We start from the raw sequence: 17,050 nt of genomic DNA on the forward strand, positions 1-17,050 counted from the left end.
TGTTTGAACTACAAATTCTGGTTCTAGAATTGCTTAAAAGATCATGGGTTTTATAGGCTTTCACAAGTAAATTAATTTTTGGTTTTTTTTTACTTTTTTTCCATTTTTTTCACAGAATGGTGCTTTTGGTAAATACAGAGCAAATCATTACATGGAGAAAAAAAGGTTTACTTGTTTTTCTCACTTGCAAAGTTACTGTTATTACTCCATTCTCTGTTGAATAATTTCAAAAAGGGCATGAGAAAACAAAAGAAAAAAGAGAAAGTGACAAAATAGACCGAATCTCACCACTAGAATTCACCATAAAAATTCCCAAAGTGTAACAGAATTCTTACAAAATTTCCTAGATCAGTTCTTTTAGGGAATCAAGATCTCCTATGAAAATATGGCAAATGGGAGTCAGGGTAGGTTGGGCAGGAAAACGGGAACGAGGAGGGTAAATAACTGCAGCAAAAACAGGTTCTGAGGAATACACATAATTTTGTCTGCTTTAGATCACAATAGAATTTTTAATAAATAAATTTCTTTTTCTTTGTAAAGACACTTTTGAAACAGTAGATTTAGCCCAGTCATTTGTGTCATTTGTTTTATAAACCATCTTTTGTTGTCCCCCCACCCCACCCCTTAATGTCATAAATGTTTTAGATTTGAGTCTCTTGAACATTGTCTTTCGAGTTCATTCGGATCAATAACGGTTCATGCACTGAACTGTGTATTGAATTTATTGTGTTAACTGTTGTTGTGTGGTTGAAAGGAGATTTATAAGAGTTATAGTGATTTAAGTGCTCATGCTCTATTGCTGGCATGGGCAAATGACTCTCTATGGGTGTGTCACCTGTAAGCTCATCATCCACATTAATGATCTCTACAGTCCGTGTTGGAGCATGATGGTTCTGCCGGTGATGCTGTTTCCTCATTTTGTAGAAAATTACCAGCATCACAGCAGCCATAAGAGTGATAGCCACAAAACAACCAATTATGATTTTGGTAGTCTTCATAACCTCATCTATTCCTGGGATCCCGTTGTTTGTGTCCGTCACAGGAATGGTGAATGTTTTTTCTGTTGATCTTGTGCTCTGTGGAGTGAGTGAGGTTGTCATGTTAATGGTTTCCCAGTTGGTAACTGGTGTGGGCCCAACCTGCTCTGTGGTCTGTGCCTCATCCTGAGAAGGTTCCACAGTCTCTACCGTGACGGTTGAAAAGTACGTGTAACCAGGGTTATCCAGGGCGGTCACATTCAGCGTGGCAGAAGCCGTGGTATTCCCAACAGAGTTACTCACCATGCATGTGTACAAACCCGTGTCTTGCACAGTTACCTTTGTAAAATTTAATGTGCCATCGCTGAGCACAGCAATCCGAACTCTGTATGCCCCATGTGTCATTACAGATCCATTTGGAGTAATCCAAGATACGGAGGTCAGGGAGGTCGATGCCCGGCATTTCATCTCTGCAGCCATGCCTTCTGTGACGTTGAGGTCTGCTGGTGGCTCCACTATGACTGGAGCATAACATGTGAAGTAATTCAGGTCCAGCTCACCAATGTACCTTCCTTTTAAACTGGGAGGCGTGTGGCAACGTGCACAGCATGCAGTATTCGAGGGTGCCTTGTCTTTAATCCACCAGCTGAGCCAAAGGATATCACAATTGCAGTTCCAAGGATTATGATGCAAGTGGATCCTTTCCAGGCGGAGTGGTGTGAACAGGTCATGAGGCAGAAGTGTCAGATTGTTGTGTGCCAGGTTGATCTCTACAAGTGACTGAAGGTTATCAAAAGCATTCCTTTCTATCACTTGAATCTGGGACTGTATCATCCACAATTTCTGAAGATGCATTAACCCTTGGAAAGAGCCTGGCCGGATGGCAGTCAGGTGATTCCCAGAAAGATCTAACTCATCCAGTTTTACAAGTGGAGTAAGGTTAGGAATTTCTCGAAGATTGCACATGGCAAGGTTCAAATACCTCAAGTTGGACAGACCTTCAAAGGCACCTTCTGAGATGTATGAAAGCCTTTTCAACTCCCCCAAATCCAGCCTCCGGAGAGAAGGGATTCTGTTAAAAGCATAAGAAGGGATGCTCTCAATGGGGTTGTTTCTCAACCACAGTTCCTTCAGTTTTGACAGGTATACAAAAGCCCCATTTGGGATAGTGGTCAGACGATTGTCAAAGAGTTCCAAAGTGTTGAGATTGGCCAGACCATTGAAAGCCCCTATTTCAATTGTTCTGATGTGATTCCTGCTGAGCTGCAGGATTTCTAGGTGCCTCAGATGCTTGAAGCTATTAACTTTAATGATTTGGATCTGGTTCTCATGGAGATTGAGTAGCCGGGTGTTGGTGGAGATGCCGTCTGGCACGTCTCTAAGATTTTTCCGTACACAGATCACTTTACTGAACTGGTTGCTGCAGGAGCAGACAGAAGGGCAAGTTTGAGCCCTCACTAAACCAGCCACCACAAGAAGCTGAAGAGCCAACAGCACTACAAGCAGGGGGTCAAATAGGGCCCTGTTAAACCTAGGACCTATCATTATCTGCTGTGGATGTAAGGTCATCTTGTTCAACATTCATAATTTATTTGGTGTTGGTCCTTCTGGAGTTTGAATCGTCTGAAAGAAAGGAAGAAAGGAAAAGGAGAACATTAATCTCAAATAATTGTGTTCTCTCAACAAAGGCTTCCTCAAGTCCTTTCAGTCACCTCTACCAATTTCTTGAAATTTGATAGTGAGAACAGGTAAAGAATTGCTAATACTATTTTTCTGTACAGATATGTACGTCAGCTCCAACTGGCAGTGAGATAAGAAATAGCCATACATTAGTTCTCCTGCACATTCCAATGTACAATGCATGTAGGTGGATGGCAGATAAGAAGTTCAACCATAGTGAATACCTAAAAGAAATGTAACTCAGGGGAGAGTTGAAAGAAAGGACAAGCATCTCAAAAGGCAAAAATTTGCAACATAGGAACATAGTAATATTGGAATCTACTAAGATAGGAATTATCAGAGTATTCAAGGTGCTAACCTTTTTTACACATTGCAAGATAAGACAACAGATAATGTGAAAAGCAAATGAGACTTCTGTGTTATGGATAAAAATCTTTGTCTATACAAACATGATTCCTGAATCAGACTTTAACCAGAAGTAATTCTCTAAAACTAAATGTCATGCAGATAACAGGGTAAGATCTTGCCTATAAAAATAAAAAAAAAAAAAAAATTAGAATAAAGAAGCATGCTCTATCCAATTTAATGATATGTCCTCTTCAATTCTTTTATTTGGCACCCAAAGCAAAAAAAAACCTCATCCACAAATGTATACTGAACACAGAAATGAGAATAGCCATTTATTTAAATGCTGAAAAATATCCCTGTAGCTGCAGGGCTGGCAGTTTCATTGGCACCTTGAAAAAACTCACAAAAAATTCTTACTGCAAAGGGAAAAAAGACCTTTACACTACAAATGATCATTACTATTTTAAGAACTTCAGTACTGATTCATGTGTGGCAGTTTTCACAGTCCCCAGCATTCAATTCATTTTCAATCTGCTGCTCAGTTCAAGATTCCTCTGTAGCCGAGATTAATGAAATTTCTATAAATCAGCCAAAAGTGAAGTCTTAGAAATTACAGCAAGCTTAAAGCATATTTATAACCTAGAGCACCCAGATGGATAGTACATATATATTCAGTAAAACAAAATACCATAAGGCAACAGTTTTCCACTCCAGGCTCCAAATTGATTCATTATGTGTAAAAAAAGGAGACCTTTCTTAAAAAAAGACAAAATCTCAAAAAACCTCAAAAAAACTCAATAAACCAACCAACAAACCAACCAACCAAAAAAAATTAAAAAAAAAAAGAAAAAAGAACCCAAACCAGGAAAATATATTGACTTTCATCTCACAACAATTCATTTAATGAAAGACCTTTTTTTCTCTAATTATATATTCAGACAATGTGTTTTTGAGAATTCATTTCTGCATTTTTAAAAAACCTGTTATAAGGGTTTAGAGCCAGAAAGTGTTCTCATCTCATTTTTAATAATTTACTCAGAGAAAGCCAATATAATGGCTAAAAAACTGTGAAGGGAACTAGAAAGTCTGGGCTGTATCTGTATGTTTGATCTCCCTGTATGTGCTATTTATAAAACATCATTCTTGTTATGAAAGATTCATGAAACTAATGTGTTTTGCAACCTTGAGCAAGTCACTCAACTTCTCTCTCTGCAGCTTACAGTTCTGTCCCATGGCTCTGGAGAACCCCGTGGCTGTAGTGTTAGATGTTACTGCTCCCACCCCTCCATCCCTTCCCTCTGCCAACAACGGTACTCCTGAGCATCAGCTTCATGGGTTTAGGACAAGGTACTAGACTAGATGAGGGCTGGCTGCTCAACACACCTTCCTTTTCACTGCAGGCTCACAAGGTCACTTATCTCTTCAGAGGTATTGAACAGGATGTATGGAGAAACACGCTAATCACTAAAATTCAAGTTCTCTTGCAAAAGTCCAAGTGTAGTAAAAGTATGTTCAAAAAGCAGGTGAAAAGGCCATAGTTCCCATCCTTCTTACATATTTTTGAAGAGAAGTCTGCAGTTGTGGTCAAACAAATACTATTAGAGCCTAATATCAATTTTAAGTTCCTTAGTCAAGATCTGTGACCCATGAATTTTGCTGCTGAATACTAATTAACCATCATCTGTGATAGTTAATGTGATTGTATTAGCATTTTTGTCACCTTTTTTTTTTTTTTTTTTTTTTTTTTTTGTTCAGTAATTTGTTTTTCCTTTCTCATTTTCAAAATTCTTCTAAAACTTTTACCCTGAGGACTTGGACTGAATATTGAATTCCATTAACAAGTAATAAAACAGACAGAAACACAACAAACCAATTATTTTACCATTACACTGGTGCAATGTTTTTGTCTTCACTGAAACTGGGATGAGAACTCAGCCTGCTGTGCCTGCATTCAGAGCTGCCAGTTACCCTTCTGTACAAGTGAGGTAGGCACAGGCAGCACGTGGGGCTTGCAGAGGTACAGGAATCTTCTCAGACCAATTCTCTACTAAAGGCCAGCTTTCTAGGATGCCATATAGCTTCTCTACCTTTCTTTTTGTGTCTGTCTGCTCTCACTCCTGCATCCTGGGTTCCCTGAAGGACCATGGAAACTACTGCATTTGTAGAAGAAAAAGGTACAGAGAAATAAGAAAGGCCATGGGAGAACAAGCACCCTCAACATCAGACTATGTATGCACCAAGCCCCTTCAGCTGCTCTCTCCTGGCCTCCATAAAGCTGATGATCCCAAGCCATGCTGCAAGCACCCCAAGGCACTTTCCTCCTGTTCCAATTACTTGAACCTGATGGTATCTCCCAACATTTCCTTTACCTAAATCTTCATCCAGCAAATCTTCCCTTTTCATCACTACACATGCACTCCATGAGGGAAAAAGGAACCATTTTATCTGAATACAGTACATCATTACAACAAATAAATTATCCAGTTATGAGACTGATCAGTAAATGTTGTCTAACCCAAACCCAAATATTTCCATGTCTCAGTTGCAAAAAGATTTTTGAAATCAATGCTTTTATCTAAATTCCCTATATCCTTCCTATTTTTGGTTATTGACTGAAACAATGAATCATTCACATAGAACAGCTTTTTCCTTGTACTGAAGGCCAAAATTGCCTGTGGCTTTTACATTTACTGTTCTCCCTAGTCCTGTGCTAGGGATGTCTCAATCAAACATATGCCTTAGTAAAATGATCTATCAAAGACCTCCAGGGAAATCTGACACCCTCAGCTTTCTGTAAAATTCAAATCTGTGGATACTTCAAATACAAGTTTGGCTACTGACTAATTGATAGCTTCTCTGAGTCTAGAATTTTGAAGACAGGATCACCATTTTGTAATATGTGAATACAAAGTTCTAGATATGTTTTCACATGTATTGGTATGTTTGATCTTTCTGTGTCTAAGCCATATCCTGTTTAATATATAAGTACAGAATATCTATATTTCCATCCCTCTGCAACATTTTCCAGGAGATAGTGAGAACAAATATTAGTTTTTGCAGCCACCATATGATTTAATTTTGGATTTATTTATATTACTTGATTTTTTTCCCCCTCTTTATTGGCAATACAAGAAGCAAAATGCAGTTTTTAGGACAAGACAACATTAAGTGGACTTGGTGGTGCTGAAGTACAGGGGAGCTGATGATCCAAAAAAGGTGACCATGACCAGCAGAAAATAGACTAGGCAATACTTTGCTAGTCCTCACTTCCAGCTAATGAGGTTTACATGAGGCTGTCATATGGCAGTAAGATTCCTAGTGGCAGGAAGAATGTAGTAAAAAGATAATTTCTTTTATACTGGTGGTTTTCCAGAGCTCAGAACTTAAATATTCAGGAGGCCTTGGTGCAGGTATTTCATATCAGGGTAATTTTAAATCATAAATATCTTGGAAATACCCTGGAAAAACAATTAACCAGCACAAAATCACAGTGGAAAATTAATTTTAAGCCTTGAAGGGTGTTATGGAAATATTTTAATGGACTTTACATAGAGATCCATCTGGAGCTCTGTACTAGAGTAATTTGCTATTCAATACCTATTTATGCTAGAGACACAGGAAAGTTTAGGTTGACAAACCCACACATGGAACACAGACCATCAAACAGCTTCTTTAGTCTATGTTGACACCTCTTTATCATCTAAGTTTTTTTTTTTTTATTTTTCTAGTACCAAAATAGCAACTCTATGGTCAATTCAATACCACGAGTGCCCTCTGCTGTATAGACTAAAAAATTTAGTTTAAAATGTTAAGAATTTCCTTACTGCACAGTTGGTTCCCCAGACACAGTACAATTATCAAATGTGTTTCCAAACATGGCCTTAAGTCTGTCTGTGGCACTGCTCTAATTACTACAGCATATATCATCTTTCTTTTTTAGCACAGTAATGTATATTCCGTTTATGGTCATGGAGACATTCCCAGACATACATGGAGAGTTGTTTGTTTGGTTTTCTATTTGCACAGAAATAGAAAATCTTTTTTTTTTTTGAAATTGACATTTTATATGCACGTTTTCCTCTCTATATCTATCTGAGTCTTTGTTACTCTCGATGTACTACACATTTTCCTCTGAGCTAAAAGCAGTGCCCTCTTAAGATCCACTGTAGAAGAGGAAGCAAGGAATGACAGAGCTAATCCACCTCTGTAGCCAAGCACAGTGTGGCTTTCCTTAGGGACAGCTTGAAGGATGCCGTAATTACCCTATTGAAACATAACTTTGCCAAATGTGTACACAGAAATGCTTTCCTTATGGGCACTGTAATAGTACAATATCTCCTGGTTTTTTTTTCCTATGGTAATTGGGTCTTGAGCCTGACGTGCTATGCTCTCCCTTTGCTGTACTACCAGGAGAAAGTGACTATGCTCCCTCTGATCGCTGAAAGATTTTCCTGTAATGGGGGGCTTTGATAATAAAAGAGAACTTCCACACCATTTCCAAAGATCTGCCTAATGAGGTATGGCAGGTGGCAAAGATATTTCCCCAAGCTCCAGTGACCCTTAGCTGGATCACTGGCAGTTTAGTTGCTGTTGGCAACTCATACTTTGCTTTCTATCTTGTCTGTGGGTCTCTGAATAACTGTCTCAGCAGCAGAGCTGTGCAGTACAAAGGCTATGGCTTTATCAAAATATATGGTTTAAGATACAGTATTATCTAGCACACTTTGGTTCATGATGTACAGCTGCCATGAAAAAAATTTAGATGTGATGCTATATGTACTGCATTGAAAATATAGACAGAAACTATCAAGTGCCAGATGATTAAACTATCACAGTAAAATTAATTATGTCATCACAAATACATCACAGTTAAGTCTCAGATGAATAATTGTTAAACCAGAAAAACTTTTCCTCAGTGTGTCCCAGAAAATTTCAGGATGAGAAGCATTCAAATAACGTGTTTCAATTTTTTTCTAGTTGAAAAATATATATGAATGCATTCAGAAAATACATCTTTGTTTCACTGTATATAGCACAGTTATGTATGCTGTACCTCACACCCTTTTAAAGAGGTTTTCTGAGGGAAAAACCCTTTGCAATGATATCTGCATTTTTTCAGAAAACAAGTCTCTCTACAGCTGCAAGCAGATTTCCAAACACGTGAAGAGGAGCTAGGTGCATCAGGCAGCTGATTATGCTGGGAAGTCTCTTCCGGTAGCATCAGCACGAGAGAATTGAAAATAGTTTCTGTATGGAACAGAGCGTGGAGTATGGCAGTAAAAATAGGTCCAAATCCCAGGGTGACCTTATGCAGAAGTAACTCTTGACTGTCTTTTCAGGAACTCTGAATGCTCCAAGGGCCTGAGACTGATGCCCTTTTGGCAGCAGTGCCAGCAGAAGCAGCCAAGGGAATTTCAACATAGAGACACACACACAATATGCTTGAGCTCCACAAAGCACTGAAACACATGAGGGTTAACCCTCGTCCCAGAGCAGAGACTGAACTGTGGGCAGGGAGTTCCACCGGGGTCAGAAATCCTCTGCCAACATCTGCTCTGCAAATGCTCCAGCAGCCTCACATGTGTGTCCCCATATGGCTGTGCAGGGTTGGGCCGATGGAACCACACTGCCAGGGATTCACTCACCATAACCTCCTGCCCACCTCACCTCCCCCCTTTCCTCTCAGGAAATACCTTTCCACCTGGCTAAACCCTCAAGGACTTGAGCTCTCAGTTCAAGAGCAGTGCAAACAGTTTGCATGCTGTTCCCTGCCCCTACACAGTACAATGATACCATTCTCATTTTCCATGGGATGCTTTTGTCAAAGGAACGCATGCTATGCTTTTAACAGAGAACTACAATGCATCATCATGCAAAAAGGATGAAACAGTTTACAGTAGATCTCATATCTTCCTCTTCCTAATCTTATTTTTTATTTCTTCATGGATTGGCTCCTGTCAGAGATGTTTGGCTTTTTTAAAACAGATTGGTTTACAATGAAACCCCACATCTGTGACTATAGAACTGGGTAACTTTATCCACATTCCTAAAAATCAGTTTTCCCTTTTCACTGCTATAGGACTTTAAAAGTCTCAACAACAGTTAAGGGAGCTATTGCAATTATGTCTAAAGACTTGTGAGGTTTCAAAGCCCAGCGGTTTTTATCTATTTGTTTTTTATTTTATTTTTATTTAAATACAGTGGAGGCCAAAGCGGGCTAGTAGACAGCCCTGCAATGCAAACTGATTACTCATGAGACCAGACAAATCAAAACACTCACAATGCAAATTATTCTCCTCTTTGCATGTTTCACTGTTTTGCTTTGGGACATAGTTCTGTGGCTCCTTGAAGCATTTAAGTGTAGGAGGCAGAGCGGATATTGCTGCACCGCAGATACTTCCCAGTTCTCTCCTGCAAGCCTTTTAGGGCTCAGCTGAATCACTAAGACACTGAGCTGAAAGACCTAAATGTGATTGGACACATTCAATCCTCCTGAATCACCATTGATTTCAGGGGAGTTCAATCAAGGGTGAGTTTGACCCAGTCTGCCTTTTTCTTCTTGTCTTTCATTTTGTTATACAGAAAACAGCTTTATTTCACCCACCTCATTTTCCAGCATGATTTCATGTTTCCTCTCTCACTTCTTCCTAAGGTTTAAAATTTTCTCTTTAACATCAGGCAAAAGAAATGAACACGATACAAACACTTAAAAATAAGAATTTGAGTGCCCATTGGTCCAAGCAAAAATATTTGCATTTTAGCTAGAAATTAAGATACTTCACAGCATTTGAATCTCAGTCTGGTATTTCTCTTTATTTAAAAGTATGATTTTACCCTTAAGCACCATTGGCAGTTTGTATCCCCAATAAAACTTATTTCACAGGAAAATTATAGAAAGCATCAGATGATATGTAATGAATATTCTTTAGGACAAACTTAGATTTCTAAAGAGGAATTATATGACTTTGTCACCTCAGGGAGTCACTCCAAGGGTGATGAGGACAAAACAATCCTAACTTCTCTCTTCAGACTATTCACAGTGGTACGAATAGGAGCAATCCATGAACCATTCATGATGAACTAAAATTCTTTCATAAAAGCCACCACAATACAGCTTGGTTCTACTGCACCCAGAAACATTCTAGAAATTCAATTGGAATTAACTTTTAAGTGGGTTAATTCTATTGCATTAAATCTTGGTGTGGACATTCTTATTTAGAATTTAATTTAAGCTAAATTGAATCAAGGCCACTGTAACTTCAATTAAGAGTGTCCATAAAAGGATGTAATGTAGTTTAGCTAGTCCCTTTTCAAAGTTAATTTGGGTTCATTTTCTCGAGACCCCATATAGACATTAGTAACTTTTGTTCTGTATTGACTTGGGCTTGATTCAAACCAATTACATAAAGGTAAAAAGGTTTTCTACCTCATCACTAATCCCCCTGGGTTACTGAAGTTCCATTTTGCTTCACTAATTCAGTTGATAAAATACATTTTCTCTGTCATTTTGTTGTTTGTTTCATCTCATATCTCCTTCTGGACAGATATTTATGCAGGGGAAAATAGGCAACTGAACAACAGAAATTTTACAAGAGCCTGATAATAAAATTCTCTTAATTACAGAAGTCTGTCACAGCACTTCATGTGCCAACTATGATATAAGGGGAAGTCATACAAGCACCTTCAAGATTTCTCTCTCTTATGGCAGAAATATCTCAGTCAGAAATTATAAAACTGCTCTATTTCTATAACTATGCTTTGTTAATTATTTTTTCATTTTTTATCAAATTAAAATCACAGATCCATGTTAGGAAGGCATCTGAGAACCACAACAAAATTAACATAAAACCAACCTTTAATAAAAATATTATGTGCTGTTAGAAAGCATTGGTCCAAAACAGTGCAAGTTTTAGTCCTGTCATACTGGGGTCATTTTTTTAAATACTATAGTATTTTTGTTTGTTTGTTTTAGCAGTGATTTAACAACATCTATTTAAACATAATACAGTGATACTTTATTTCAAACTAGTTTTGGTCTGGTGGATTATAAATTTTTATACATGGAAACATTAAATTGTAAATTAATATCCTTTTCAAAAATGTACTAGAACATTTCAAATTGATACATACATTGAACTTTGAGTATATGTAATATTAAAGTTTGTGTCATTTCAAAAATGGAAAGGCGAAAATGTGCAAGGCTCATGGAATCCAAGGTATTACCCCTGATTACTCCAGAATTTTCTCACTACCCACAAATGATGAAAACAGATGTGGGAAATGTCAGATCAACTTAAGAATGCATATATAAATGTAGCCAGTATGATGAAGGGAAACAAACAAACAAACAAAAAAACAAACAATCAAAACAATTGCACTTAAGAAAGTTTCATCCTCACCTTAGAAAACTGGAATCTAGTTTTTAAAGTCCAAAACTTAATTTCCTAAATAACAATATTTGCACTTGTCTACCTAATGTGCCAATGATGAATATTATTGTCACCCATACACATCATCCTCTGAGCCTTGCTGAGCTCTTGACCTCAGCAGGTAACATAGACAAGAAGACAACAATATTTTAGTTTCAAGAACATGTAATGCAGTAGCAGTTTTCTATACTTCTCTACAGTTATACAGGCAACAGAGATACACTGGTAAAATCCAAACTAATTTTAAAAGATTTGAAGATTTCTTTGATATTAGCAAATCCGAGAATTGTCCATTTCAGTGGCATGAAAAGACAGAGTTTGTACCATAACAACTGCAGTTTTTCCAAATTCACTTTGTGTTATGTAAAACAGAGGAGACTGACGTATGAAAGGAAATCATATTAAAGCAGCCATGGAAAACCTGCATCAATATTTTTTGGAGTATGATTTAAAATAGATACCTGCCTAAATACTTCTGTGCCTTGATGATGTGTCAAGAATGGTGTTTCCCTGCTTTCCTTTTTTAGGTGCTGAATTATTTGATGCTGAGTTGGAGAAGTGCTTGGTAGGTATTTCATAACCTTGATAACTATAGACTATATTGTTAGTATGTATTATTTTAAAATACCTTCTGGGAAAAACATACCCAGCTAACAACACACTAAAGCACCAGAGTCCATTTTGCATCATTGCATTTGTAGTGGCTAAGTGAGTCCAAATTACTCCCTCATTCTGTTAATAAACAAAGCAACAAAGAGAAAAAGAGACATGAGTTAAAAAGTTAAGGCTGCAAATAGCCTCGAGTCTGGCAAATGATGGTTAAACTTCTTGTCCTTGTAACTATGGAAACCCCTTAAGGTAAGAGTGGAACACAGGCACTTTGTGGTCTGCAATTTACAAGCTGTTTATTTAATTATGAAGGAATATGAAACTGTTAGGGGCAATGCAATTATCCTACTGTGATAGTGTTTTGAGAGAAAAAATAGGTACAGAAAAATATAAGAAGTTAATTTTTTGGAAAATTACTTGTTTTAGGACTTCTATGAAACTGCAGCACATTGTTTTTTACTGAAATCTGTGATTTTTTTTTTTTCCCCCAAAGAGAGTGAGGAGCCAAAATTAGTAATACGACATTTTGCCATAATATCCCTCAGTAGATTCATAGTAATTATGTCCATTCTATGCTTCATGAACAAAACCAATGTCAGGGTGCATTTCAATTAAACCCTAGGTGTTACCAAAGTGCAGTACAGCCAGAATAGCAAGCACATTATTACCAGATCTATCACTGCTGGGCAATGAACAGGTCACAGGTGCTCTTGCACACAGCATTTGTACACCTTTAAATATTGCAAGTGGGAAAATGTTTCAATTCAATTTAAGAGGCAGCTAGTGAAATAAAATTAAGAGTGAAACTATGTGGTGACTCAGGGGGGCTATAACAACTACTTACAAGTATTTTCCTGGATCTGAACAATAAACTTTGACCTGAGAGTTCTGTTTTTGAGAATTGCATGGATGTACTGACTGTAGGACCCTTTGCACACAATGGGAATTTTTGGCGTATATCCATCATTCATTGAATTGCCATAATTAGATGTCAAACATAAACACACTCTCACAAAGGCCTCTGGAAAAAGGACAGGTAAAATTCTCCTTTACAGCTGAAGAAACTGAGGCAACAATGAATTAAATCAGTTGCCAAAATTTAGCGTGTGTGTATATAAGACACTTTGCAAACATGACCTTCACACCCCACGCTGGCCAGATGCAATACATGTATTGTCAAGTATCTGCTGCAAGTTGTTGATGCTATAGATGGCAAATCTGAAGAAATACTTTGGGAGTTTAAAACTGCAATTTATAATGCTATTCCTACTTGAAACTTATTGGACGTCTCTTCTACCCAGAGAACAAAGCAGAGACATCAGTCTGGATCACTTGAGACACAGTGCAATCCTTCCAACAATGATAATGATAAAATTACTACAGTGATAAAACCTGAAAGAAAATTTCAACCATAGGATTGTATAATTGGCAAAATGTGACATTCATTATAATTTGGGGCCATCCAACTAAGGAGATGTAAAGCCCTAGAAAAAGAACAGCAGTCCACCTTCAAGGAACTGGCCTCAGTAGCTGAAGAAGGAAAAGGAAGACCAACTGGATTTAATTCCATTCAGCACCACTCTCCATGCCCAGCCATCCAGCCAGGTTTTTACCCAGTGAAGCGTTCACCTGTTCACACCATGAGAAGCTAGTTTCCCCGTGAAAATTCTGCAGAAGAAAGTGCCAAAGACTTTACTAAATTCCAGGAAGACAACATCCAAAGCTCCTCCCACATCCACTAGGCAGGTCACCTTGTCACAGAAGGAGAGCAGGTTAGTGAAGCAAGACCTGCCTTTCCTAAACCCATCCTGGCTGCCCTGATCCCCTGGGTGTCCTGTACATGCTGTGCAATGGCACTCAAGGTAATCTGCTCTGTGACCTTCCCTGGCATGTGGTCAGACTGATACAAAACTTTACAAATCTCATTTTCATTAGCTATATTCTGTCAAGTGTCAATTCTTTAACAAACATGTTTCTGACCTGGTAAAGGACTGATGTTGTTTCATGTATTACAGAACTTTTGAAAGATAATGTTTCAAAACCAGTTTCACTCTAAAGTGACTAATTACTAAAGTTTTAATTTCTAGATTCCAATAATTAGTTCCTTAATCCCAAATATCTTTGTATAAAACATAATCATAGGGTCATGCATGCATATATAAGACAACATTTGGATTTTACCTTAACAGGGAATAAATATTCTTCCCCTTTAGCTAGCTTAGTTTAGTCAGACATTGGAAACAAGAATAAAGAGACAGACTAGGTCCAGTTTTATAACAGTGTCAACCAATTTAACATGGCAAAATAAAATAAATATGTACTTTTATTTTAAGCAGTTTTAATTTTATGCAAATGTTAAATTAATTATGGAGTAATTTAATATTGGAGCATTCTGTTTCTATATGTGCTGGAGTATGACACCAGCAAAATCCGATATCATCCATCCCAAAATGTGTTTTCTTGAGGTATACAAGACATAGTGCATATCTTTTCAGAATATATTATCTGATTCAAGAATTGATAATATGGAACTGCCTAGCAAGTCATGATTAACAAAGAGAGCTTTGAATGCAGCTGGGTGAAAATCCAAGGCCTTAAAGGAATTTGTGAGAAAATATGGCAAATTATATGAGTTATTCTCTGTGTCCAGACCACCTATAAATCCAAGAATCATAAATTATAGAATAGATGTTATCTTTCTGGAACTTTATACTGTAGTAATTTTTATAGAGAAAAATAATAGATGACTTTTTGCATAGACATGGTTTTAAAATTGATGCATACACATTTATTTAATAGAATGTCTTCTGTACGTAGGCTCCTTATAGCCTGCTTGTCAAAGTCACTGGCCAAATTCAAAGTATTATTCCACCAATGTGAAATTCATATCAGATTCAGGAAAGCTAGCTTATAATACTTTAGCAGATGATAATTTTTACCACGGTTCTGTATATCTGCTTCAAGCTACCTACAGGCTTTAATGCCCAGTATCAGCAGTGCTGCCTGCTTGTTCAGCTGTTCAGACTCTTAAATGCTGATACAGTATTCTATGTTCATGAGCTCACCACACACTTGCATTTTTAACTAGTTCCATGAGAGGAAAATCATAGGTAAAATTTTACTCCTACAGAAACCAAAGGGAGTTTTGCATTTGATTTCAGTGGAGTCAGGACTCCATGCCATATATCAATAAGAATTTCCTATATAGTGCCAATTGCAGATTATTGCTGATGTAAGCACTAGGGCTTTGATGACATTCTTTTAGGATAGTTTTCAGGGAGATGGAAACATAATTTTCATTTAATTAAAACTGTCAAAGAACATAAAAGGAAAAAATAGTAACTGAGACAGCTAAAAAAAGAGTTCCTATATATATAAATCAGCTATAAAAATCCCAGTAACATAATATTTTAGAATGTCAATATATTAATGCAGCTGATTTAAGGCAGCTGTCATACCTTATGGTAACAAATAGCTTCTAGAAAAGGAGAGCTTTAATGATACAGAGCCAAGTACTGAATTTAGGTTATTTTTTTCATACTGCTCATTGAAAGACAAAGAGTTAGTATAGGCAACACATGATCTGGCCAATAGTTAAAGATAATAATGAAACACAACATAGCCTGTGAAGCTTTCTTTCAAACTTATGCATTTATACATTCATAGCTATACCTAATACACCTAAAGATACCTCAATGTTATTTTTAAAAAGGCACTTATTTGTTCTCTATCAAGAAAATACTTTATGAATTTTTGAATTCTGTTACTCTAGCCTGAGCACATCAAAAATACAGTTGAAGAACAAAAGTGCTAATGTGTCTAAACATTGTCTCTTTGGCTCAAAATTATATTCAGGATTCTTGTGTATACTTCCTACTCCAGAAAGACGCATGAAGAAAAGGACATTAAATATTTCCAAGGTGTCATTAGCAGGCACCCATGTAAGCACTTTTAGTGGATATGGATAGTGCAATCCTCCTGTGAAGTGTCTGAAGACTTTTGGCATCATCAGGCACTCTGTCACCAGAGTATTTCAGTGTTCACCAATTCCACATGGCTGTGAGCTACTAAAAGCAATGATAAATATAAGTGTTAATTTGCATTTAAATATCAATGATACACACAGTATATATCCCCAACACTGCAATGCCTTGCAGACCTGCATCACAGAGTGGACTTTTTAGACTGGAAGATTACACGATTAACTAACTGTAGAGTGGATTCTGCTATCTGCCTATAGGCAAATGCATTTCTTTGCCGATTTCTAGATGTATCCACTTGTGCAATAATGCCTAATGGCAGCTATTACCAAGTAATTGTCTGTCATTGTCTGCCTTTGATCTGCAAGAATGGTTTTAAAACTTGGGCTCAAGCATCTTCAGTAAAGCACCTTAATTTCTTTATTCATATCGCTGTTCATATGTTCCATACTTAAGAAAGCTCAGAAAGTGACAAAATGTAATCACAGAAACTAGAACCAGCAAAGATTTCAGGGAGTTCTATCTCACATTCCTCACGTAGAAGCACAGAGATTCCTTTACTAGACCTGATTTCTGAACTGGGATCTAAATCTCAGAAGGATTTCATGGAAGACAGGACAGCTGCTGTGTATCAGATATAAGGAACATGCACAGATTTAAGAATTTTCTCTAACACTGCAGCCATAGATCTAAATCTAAGCTATGACTAGATGGGAGGGGATGATGGAAAAAAATTATACAGGGAAAAGAAAGTGATATACATAACAGTTTCCTGTGTCTGGTCTTTATAATTTTTTTTCCTTTTCAGTAGATTGAAGGCAACATTTTTCTCTGTAATTCTAAGAAATTATCTGAACTTAGTTCAATACCCCAGATGGGATAAACTGGAGTTGTTTCATTCAAGTCAATGAAACCAGATGATTTTTATTCCAGTTTGTGATCCTTGGTACTCTCTAAACTATATTTATCCATTCTTGAAAAATAAGTTTTCTTGGGAGACCTTAGAGCAGCCTTCCAATACCTAAAT

General features: G+C 37.2%; 1 protein-coding gene across 2 annotated transcripts in view; it reads right to left on the minus strand.

Annotated features, from left to right (window-relative positions):
- Positions 1–246: 246 nt before the first annotated feature.
- Positions 247–17,050, minus strand: part of LRRC4C (leucine rich repeat containing 4C) — a 52,301-nt gene continuing 35,497 nt past the window's right edge. For both annotated transcript variants that reach the window (XM_058850723.1, XM_058850731.1), the window contains exon 2: positions 247–2,600. In XM_058850723.1, coding sequence (XP_058706706.1) covers positions 642–2,558 — 1,917 coding nt within the window. In that variant the 5' untranslated portion in view covers positions 2,559–2,600 and the 3' untranslated portion in view covers positions 247–641. The remainder of the gene's footprint in view (positions 2,601–17,050) is intronic.

The sequence above is a fragment of the Poecile atricapillus genome, chromosome 1 (genome assembly GCF_030490865.1).
Source record: "Poecile atricapillus isolate bPoeAtr1 chromosome 1, bPoeAtr1.hap1, whole genome shotgun sequence".
Classification (NCBI taxonomy): Eukaryota; Metazoa; Chordata; class Aves; order Passeriformes; family Paridae; genus Poecile; species Poecile atricapillus.